General features: G+C 48.2%; 1 protein-coding gene across 2 annotated transcripts; it reads left to right on the top strand.

Moving 5' to 3' along the window:
• Nucleotides 1-1,877: 1,877 nt before the first annotated feature.
• EDN1 (endothelin 1) lies at nucleotides 1,878-8,960 on the top strand. 2 transcript variants are annotated; one of them, XM_019420107.2, is made up of 5 exons: nucleotides 1,878-2,511; nucleotides 4,039-4,207; nucleotides 5,638-5,796; nucleotides 5,954-6,067; nucleotides 7,701-8,960. In XM_019420107.2, exons 1-5 carry the CDS (start codon nucleotides 2,448-2,450, stop codon nucleotides 7,801-7,803), a joined length of 609 nt encoding a protein of 202 aa, XP_019275652.1. In that variant the 5' UTR covers nucleotides 1,878-2,447; the 3' UTR covers nucleotides 7,804-8,960. The 2 variants fall into 2 exon arrangements, with proteins under 2 accessions (XP_019275652.1, XP_019275651.1); XM_019420106.2 differs by lacking the exon at nucleotides 1,878-2,511 and adding an exon at nucleotides 2,537-3,891.
• The last annotated feature ends 409 nt before the right edge of the window (nucleotides 8,961-9,369 follow it).

Here is a 9,369-nt window from a genome sequence, read left to right as displayed (position 1 = left end):
TTCTGTCAAAGTTGCCAAGAGGTTAAAGAAGGGGTGAGAGGGATCCCAGGCCTCCTTTCCCTCACCCGGGGGTGGGGGGGGTGGGAGGGGGAGCTTGGATCCTGTGACAATGACATCAGTCCTCCTCTGTTCTCCCTGTCTGCTGGGGGTGGGGAAGAGGTGGGGACACACGGGCCAGAGCTGAGGTGGGCAAACCTGGCTTCCGGCTTGATGTCACCTTTCCCCACCCCACCCCCGCCCCGTTCTAGGGGGAGCTGTGCCCTCCCCAGCCCCCCAGGGCTGGGCTGAGGTAACCCTATGAAGAGGCAGAAGGCCCAGGCAGAGTCCCCTGGGGCCTGGGTGGAGGCCTCTCCGGTGTGGGTGTGGGCAGGAGGGTACCTGCCTCTCCCCCGTCTCCAGCTCGTGCTGCAGCGGCCCTTTTAGGGGACAGATCTCCTTACAGGCCTGACACGGCTACTGTAACTGTCTCCCCAGCTGTAACTTCCAGGGAGGCCCACACTTCCCACGTGTGCCCAGGTCCACAGCTTCCTTGCTGGGATAAAATCTCCTTTTGGTTCTAGAGGTGACGGGTGAGCGGGGGGAGGAGGGAAGGGTTTGACGGGATCCTCCTGGGTATATGTGACTACCCCTCCCTCGTCCACCCTGGGGAGGGGAGGGGATCGGGGTTAAACAGGGTGAGGAACTGGAGGAAGCATCTCTCTGACGGCGCCCCGAAGTGCTAGGTGTAGACACATCTTCCTCCTGGGCAGGGGAGACGCTCCGAACTCACTCAGGGCACGGCAGGAACTTGGGTAGAGCATCGAAACCCTGTGTGCCTCGGTTTACCACCTGCAAAGCGAGGCTACCTGAGAAAGCCGACGTCTTCCATTTACGGTTTGCTTTGTGTATTACCAAACGTTCAAGGCCACAGTGGCTGCCCGGTGGGTACTTCAGGGGGCATTTCGAGGGCAAATAAACCTCACTTGGAAAATGTAACCCATTATTGAAATGTGGGGCATTTGTTACTTGATCTCCATATTCGGCATGGCCATTTCCCCCTTCCCAAACACCACCCTCATCACACATTCACCTAACCCCCCTACAAGAAGGCCCCTTTGCCCTAAATGAAGAACCCGAGGGGGGTGGGGGGAGAGGACGATCCAGAGAAGATGTCCCCGCGCTGGCAGTAAGTACAATATTCCGAGAGGCAGCCCTTTCTATTCCTTGCCACTCCTGAGCGGTCATCTGGGCTGCCTTCCCTCTGTTATCTGGGAGCCAAGGTTTTTACTTTTTGTTCTCAAGAAACATCAGCCCCTGTGGCTCTGCATCGCCCCCTGGCGGTCCTCTCCCGCTATTTCTTAACACCGGTGGGTGCTCCCGAACCTGGGGCGTTGGGGGGAAGCGGAAAGAGGGTGGGGGCACAGAAGAAAGCTTACGGGGGCTTGTACTCCATGCCACCGGGCTGCGTGCCCGCAAGGACTCTAATTGTTTTTTTAACGTCGTTTCCTTGCTGTTCCTCCACGGATCTTTTTCACTGCGCACGCAAAGAACTTCAGCAAAAAAGACTTGGGTGGGGGGGGAGGGGGCCGGGAGTAAGGGACAAATATGTTGATCTGCCACAATAATGTGACCCCCAGTGGTGGGCGGGGGTGGGGGTGGGGTGGGGTGAAGGGGGAGAGCGTTCCCTTGTGTGATCAACACTAAGGAATCGGGCGACATAAAAGGAGAATGCAGGGAACAACAATTAAAAAAAAAAAAAACCCGCGCACAACAATACAATCTATTTAAACTGTAGCTCATACTTTTCATACCAATGGTATGACTTTGCTGGAGTCCCTCTTCTGATTCTTGAACTCTGGGGCTGGCAGCTCGCAAAGGGGAAGCAGACTCAAGCACTGCACGGGCAGGTTTACCAAAGGTCTCTCTAATGGGTATTTTCTTTTTCTTAGCCCTGCCCCTGAATTGTCAGACGGCGGGCGTCTGCCTCTGAAGTTAGCAGTGATTTCCTTTAGAGCCCGGCCTTATCTCCGGCTGCACGTTGCCTGTTGGTGACTAATAACACAATAACATTGTCTGGGGCTGGAATAAAGTTGGAGCTGTTTACCCCCACTCTATAGGGGTTCAATATAAAAAGCCGGCGGAGAGCTGTCCTAGTCAGACGCGCTTCTGCATCGGCGCTGCGGCGAGCGCGCAGAGGGTCCTCGGTCGCGCTGCCGGGTCCCCCCGCACGCCACCGCCGCGTGCGTCTTCAGACCGCTCCCACTGCCGGCCCTCCTGGCAGAAACTTCTTTTGCTGCCCGTTAAAAGCGCCCTGAGGCTGAAGGATCGCGTTGAGATCTGAATAACCAGAAGCGCTTTGAGGCAACTGAAGCTCTTTTTCTTCGTTTTCCTTTGGGTTTCGTTGGCAGGGGAGGATTTTGATCCGCGCCCCCCCCCCTTTTTTTTATAATTTTTTTTTTTGCACCACAATGGATTATTTCCCCGTGATTTTCTCTCTGCTGTTTGTGGCTTTCCAAGGAGCTCCAGAAGCAGGTAGGCACGGCGACTTGTAAATCTCTGAATGTTAATGTCTTCTTGTCCACCTTCGTGTTTTTCCTGCTTCTGTTTTCCCGTTTTTATTACCGCAGGTCAGATATCAAGTGCCTGGGAATTACTGCCTAAAGTTACTTCAGTTTTTTTTAGTGGGGGGAAAAACATTCCTCTGCTGAAAACAATTGCTCCTATGGCGTTAAAGTAACATACTATTCTTGTGTAGTATATTTCCTTGGCTTTTAAAAATACAATTCAAGAAAAGTAAAGACAAGATACAATTTCGCCAAAGGTATATTCGCGGTGTAGGTGTTCGTACAGGTAACAGCACATATAGGAACTTCTGTATTTTATTTCAAGACTGTTTAAATAGCGAGTGAAGGTGTAAAATATTTAAACATTTCAGCTCAGAGCCAAGGAATTTTATTCCAGTCATTCGAGCAATATATGAGCAGTAAAATCACCTGCCGAACAGTCTGCTGAACAACCCCCCGGGGCAGTTTCAGGGTGAAGCAGATGTTTTCTTTAAAATTTGTCATTATTGACTTTAGGCCTCTTTTGGCAGGTTTTTGGCACCCAAAACAGCGTGAGGTCTATTTTCAGTTGTATTCACCTGTCGTGGGAGGGGAGCTAGGATAAAGGCTGGCTGCTTAAGGGTTTAGATAGTCTGTGTGCATCTGCCTGTTTCCCCCTTCTGAGGGTCAATGCCCTTTTTTGTGTGTGTCTTTTCATGACCCTGACTAAAGAGAAAAGATGTCAAGGGAATGAAAATCCTGGAATGTGTCTGATCATTTGAAATGTACAAAATTGGGCAGATAAGCCACATGGCTAACTTGTCAGTGAGAAGAGGCGATTCTTCGGTGGGGAAGGGGGAGGGGGTGAATCGGACACGTGCCATCCTTCTCCCGGGATTCCCAATTCGAAGCCCACAGAACCTTGATTAGGTCCCCAAGCTGCTGCTCAGTCTCACCCGAGATCAGGGGTTTCCTCAGAGTTTACCACCTGCGATGAATATCGTACAGCTGGTTTCTCTTCTTTCTCTCCACTCACCCCCCCAAAAGCTCTTGACCTCCACCTAATTTTGAGGGCTGCGTATCACCTGGGCTAGTCCCTGCCCTCCACCAGGCGTGAAGTGGTCGGTACTCCCCTCACCTGCATGGGGACGTGGCTCCCAACCGAGGAAGAGGCAGACGATTTATTCAACTTTAGCTCTTTGGTCAGCGGCCAACTTGAAGGCACCATCCTCCTGAATGCCATGCAGAAGCCACCCAGATTTCCCACCGGCAGCATGTCTGGGCGTTCCTCTGGGGGCTGCTTCATGGGGGCCGGTCCCCTTTTCTGGTGGCTGTTTCCCCTGCACACGTGTCATCTCCCTGAAAGTGGGTAAGCCAGTGGGGGCAAACATGAAGTCACATAAAGAGCCCTTTCTGCTCTGTGTTTCTTGCCAAAGGCCGGCTGAAGGTGGGCTTTGATCTGCCCGGCTAGATCCCCGGGGAAATGCCCTGCTGACCGGCTTTTTTCTCTCCCCAGCGGTCTTGGGCGCGGAGCTCAGCACTGGCCTGGACAGCGGAGGGGAGAAGCCGGCTCCCAGTGCGCCCTGGCGGCCCCGACGGTCCAAGCGCTGCTCCTGCTCTTCCCTGTTGGATAAGGAGTGTGTCTACTTCTGCCACCTGGACATCATCTGGGTCAACACTCCCGAGTGAGTCTCTAGAGGGCGTCGGAACGCTAGCTATCCCTTACCTCTGGCCGCTCCAGCCTGGAGCCCACTTCCTGCTAGTTGCTTTGCGGGGAGCCCCTGGTCTGGATTCTGAAGGACGTGAAGGTGCCTCGGTGGGTGGGGGCAGTGCCCCTCTATTCCTGAGAATTCCCAGGCAGGTTGGTTCTTTGCAACAGCCAGGGAGGGGGGGGGGGGGTCTTCTGAGACCCTGTGGCTCAAACATTCATGACAGGAGAGATGGAAAATGGTGGTGACAAGCAGGTCATTGCCACGCATTTCGGAGGGGGATGTTCTTCTGGTGGGGTCTGACCGCGCTTCGGGAATAAGCTACTGAGGGCATATGTGGGTTAGTCTAACCTATGCTACTCTTGAGGCAGAAAGGGTGGTAGAGAGTGATCATCAATCCCTTCCTTTTACCTAGGGAAAAGCAAAAACCCAAGGAGTGAGTCCGTGGCAGGGCTGGACCCAGAACGTGGATGTCCTGACCCCTCTGTACTTTCCCTTTAGAAAAGCCTATTTCAAGACAGCAATAGAAACAGGGCCCATAGATTTCTCTTCTGCCTCCAGCTCGAAGAAAACAGTCTCCCATCCCTTCACCCTGGAAACTAGCTCACCCGTCAGAAGCAGCCGTAAACAAAAACACGCCGGGTCCCATTTTGGCGAGGCATGACCAGAGTCCAAACAAAATCAAATCAAACAAAACCCACAGTGACCCTAATACTTAAAGGGTGATCCTTCCAAGGGGATGACTTTATCCCTTTTAGGTGAGACTCAAAAGGGACACTTTGGAAATTACTAGAGAGCCTTCTGGCAAACGAGTCCTTCTACTAGTCACCTGGTGTCACCAATTGCAGATGTGCAAACCTAGGTACAGTAGTGTGTCCTCCCCGCCCCCGGCAGGGGGCACTTTTAGCATTATCACGTGACTTGAACTGGAAAGAGATTTTCAAAATCTTGTGAGTCATGGTTTTGCGTTGAATTCCGCCCCCCCCCCCCGCCCCCCCCCCAAGAGCTGTTAACTAGATGGAAAGTTAGAAAAGTAAAAAAAAAAAAAAAAGAAAGAAAAAAAAAAGAAATAGATACCAAAGCAAAACAAACAAAAAAAAAAAAAAAAAAAAAAACGAAACACCCCAAAGCTGCTTGTGTTGAGCTAAAAGAGAACGTTGTTAACTAATTAAAATGGAATTTCATCGAGTTAGACTGGTTTTCTCCTGGAGGGGTACACGCCCTCAGGGCCATTGATGGGTGTGGGACCCTGACTACCTTCACACTTGACCTTCCTAAGTTGGGCTACCGGGAGCTGTGTGGTGAGAGCCTTGTGCCCCGCTGCAATGAGTTTGCGCCACAGAATGCGTCATTTTGAAGACTGTTAATCATGCTAATATCTTGTATTCCTCTTTTTTTGATAACAGGCACATCGTGCCGTATGGACTTGGAAGCCCTTCTAGGTCTAAGCGATCCTTAAAGGACTTACTTGCCACGAAGGCGACAGACCACAGGAACAGATGTCAGTGTGCCAGCCAGAAAGACAAGAAGTGCTGGACTTTTTGCCAAGTGGGAAAAGAGCTCAGGTGAGGTAGAAACACCTTTGCTTTCGATCAGTTTTATGGCCTCCCGATCGTCCTGTCATGATGTTGTTGCCTTTTTGCTTAAGAGATATTAACAGAGACTTTGTGAGGAACGAGAGTCCCATTGCTGAAGTACATTTCCCCATCTGTCTTGTAACAGGGGCCAAGACAGTATGGAGAAGGGCTGGGATGACCAGAAGAAGGGAAAAGACTGTTCTGAGCTTGGAGAAAAGTGTACTCATCACCAGCTGGTGGCGGGAAGAAAAATAAGAAGGTAAGAGACTCGCAAATAGGAGAAAGGCTTGGAAGAAGAGAACACAGATTTTCGTAGTCTGTGGATTAAAAAGAGCAGAGGAATCCCTCCCAGATGTTTTTTTGAAGACCTTGAATGCAGACCTTTGCCCCCTACGCACTTTGGTGATCTTAATCACATGCCGCCCAGTCTGAAGGTAGATTTTCCAAACAGAATACATCTACAGACATCTTTGTCATTTGGTCATAGCTAGTCCTTGCTTTTCTGCATCAGTGTATTTACCACTTTGCTTGAGAAATTAACAGTCCTTTCAGGGAGAGGGTTGTTGTTTTGGGTTTTTTGTTGTTTTTTTTTTTTTTGGTTGCTTATTTTATTTTATTTTTAAATCAAAGTGTCCGACGTAATTAAGGTTTCCAAAAGTTGTAGCAGTTATTCCAATGGCCCAAGGGAGAGTAAAGTCATTAGGTAGGGTAGGTGAGAATTAGAACGAGCTGTGTTGGGGGGTTATTATTTTTTTTTTTTTTAAACAGGGAAGTGCATTCGGTGGAGAGCCAATGTCTTTCTGAAAAGCTCTCCCATTTTCTAGTAGGTCGTGAGCTGGGGCAGAGAAAGGACGTAGATCAGGCAACACCGTAGGGTTGTGATGGCTCTCGACCTCTTGAGTGATGACCCTTCCACATCCCAAGACATGTCAGCATTCACAAGCTGGAGGGGAGAAACCTGCATTCAGATCTGTCACGTGTTCCACATTTCCCTATCGTGGTCCGTGGGCACTTTTCCTAGAAATCCAGTGGCAGGAGGTTCTATGCTCAAAGTGTTCTGAGCACAGTCCTGACGGCCATGAACTCCTTCTGAGGGGTTTACTGCTGGTGTGTGGGACATACTTAGCTGTCTGTGACTTCTCACTTTGCCATTGCACTTTCCATATTTATAATCTCAGGCCACTGATGCTCTTCCCCCAGATCACAGGGTTGGGTAAACAGACTTGGAAATTATTATTGTTTTTCTATTAGTTTCTATTATAGCAACTCAGGTCAATGCAATATATATATATATATATATATATATATATATATACACACACATACATACATATACATATATGCACATATATATACACATATGTGTATATGTGTATACACATATGTGTATATGTGTATATGTATATGTGTATATATATATGGTTTTTATTTGCGGTACCATATTTGCTTGGAGCAAAGCTATATTCCTCCTCTCTTTTTAAAGTTTCTTTCCCATCAAGTTACCTTTAATTTCTTTACGTGACAAAGCAGATATCCATGATTATTTGAAGCCTGCGTTGAGTCAGTTTCTCTGTAGAGTCCCGTGGTGGTCGTAGTTGGGATGGAGCACAGGAGACAAGACAATATCTCTAGCTTACCTTGAAATTGTACTTTAAATTTGTATTTAATGCCCAGTTCCCTTTAGATATGACCGCTGCTCCCTTCCTCTCCCCCCTATTCCAAGCATAAGGGGTAGGCTTTATTTTCACTTGAGGTTAACAAAGGGAAGCATGCTGTTGCGGTCAGCGGCGAAAGTTCAGGCACTGGACTCAGATTCTAATTTTAGATGCCTCTTTTGCCCAGCAACGATTTTTAAGAAAATAACATTTGTTTTCTCTTGTCTTGTTTAATAGGTTGGACGCCGTCAGGAACAGCATCAAAACAGCTTTCCGTGTTGCAAATCTGAAAGCGGAGATCTACAGAGAGAAGAAAGTGACCCACAACCGAACGCACTGATTGATGGCAGGTGGCCGGGGCCTGTCACATGCCATCTCCTCCCTGGAGGGAACCCTGTGGCTGATTCTGCACTCTCTCCACATGGCTGGGATCAGAGCAAAAGCATCCTCCCTGCTTAGACCGTTTCTTGCTCCAGACTGGCAACGGGCCAGTGTCCTCACTGTAAACATTCCAGGGAAGGTTAAGGAGTCCCCCCAATCTGTCTTCATTTGCTTCCATCAGTGGTGACCGCTTCCGTCTTTCCTCATCTGGGGTGATGGTTGGACCACGCAGAAAGCAGAGAGATACAGTGACTTGTGGATTAGGGTGGCATCCTCCAGAGGGAGGACAGGAGATTCCACACGCGGTGGAATTTCTGAAGAGGGTCCGAAGGGAGTGTTTGTGTCTCACTCAGGCGCCTGGCACGTTTCAGGGAGAAGCTCCAAAGTCCATGCAAAGATTTTCTAAGGAATGCACAAATTGAAAACACACTCGAAGGACACTCAAGTAAAAAAAAAAAAAAAAAAAGCAAAAGACTTTTATTATTATTTTTTTAATTCACAAAAATGCAAACGGAAAGACACTGTTACTACTGTAAAATCAGGATGGGTTTGATGAATATGAGTCTACCTCACCTATATTGCACTCTGGCAAGAAGTATTTCCCCACCTTTAATTATTGCCTCCCTTCGCTCTTCCCCCTCCTGCCCTCCCCTCCCCCCAAAGCCCCCGTTGTAAATCTTGGCCTCGTAGATGTCTAGTCTAACACGTCAGTAGTAGATATAACGTTTCATGGTAATCTACTAGCTCTGATCCACAAGAAAAAAGATCATTGAATCAGGAGGTTCCCTTGCCTTGAGCTTTGGAAACACAATGGTATAGAATTGTTTATGGAAGACGTTGAAAAGTAAACATTTGGTTATGCTTTAAAGCAGTGAAATTATTTTCCTTTATGTAAGTGGCTAATGGAAGAGGTTGGAATAAATTTTGACGTACTTATTTTTTTATAGATATTTATATTCTAACAGTTTATTCCTTATATTTACCATGTTAAATATATGTCTGGGCAGGCCATATTGGTCTATGTATTTTTTTAAGTGTATTTCTGAATGAAATTGAGAAAAATGCTTTGTTTTGCCTGTCAAGGTAATGACTTTAGAAAATAAATATTTTTTTCCCCTACTGTACTGATTTTGAGTCGTTTCTGAAATTCCCAAGAAGTGGGCCGTGATGCTAAGAATTATGAAAGGAAGTGATTGAAAATGGTTTCTTAGGGGCACCTGGGTGTCTCAGTCGGTTAAGCGGCCAACTTCGGCTCAGGTCACGATCTCGCGGTCTGTGAGTTCGAGCCCCACGTCGGGCTCTGTGCTGACAGCTCAGAGCCTGAAGCCTGTTTCCGATTCTGTGTCTCCCTCTCTCTGCCCCTCCCCCGTTCATGCTCTGTCTCTCTCTGTCTCAAAAATAAACAAACGTTAAAAAAATTAAAAAAAAAAAAAAGAAAATGGTTTCTTAGGTGACAATAAGAAGGAAAATAGTTTTGGCTGATTATGAAAGAACTCCATCTGGATCTTCAAAGTTGCCTTCAGAT

This window comes from Panthera pardus, unplaced genomic scaffold (assembly GCF_024362965.1).
Source record: "Panthera pardus isolate Hobbes unplaced genomic scaffold, ASM2436296v1 HiC_scaffold_17, whole genome shotgun sequence".
NCBI lineage: Eukaryota > Metazoa > Chordata > Mammalia > Carnivora > Felidae > Panthera > Panthera pardus.
The sequence above is the reverse complement of the archived record's forward strand: the minus strand, read 5'-3'. Positions and strand labels throughout refer to the sequence as shown.

Coding starts and splice junctions, on each gene's coding strand:
- EDN1 (XM_019420106.2), top strand. CDS start 3,759: ATGCCATGCAGAAGCCACCCAGATTTCCCACCGGCAGCATGTCTGGGC. Junction 4,208..5,637: donor ATCTGGGTCAACACTCCCGA/GTGAGTCTCTAG, acceptor TTTTGATAACAG/GCACATCGTGCCGTATGGAC. Junction 5,797..5,953: donor CAAGTGGGAAAAGAGCTCAG/GTGAGGTAGAAA, acceptor GTCTTGTAACAG/GGGCCAAGACAGTATGGAGA.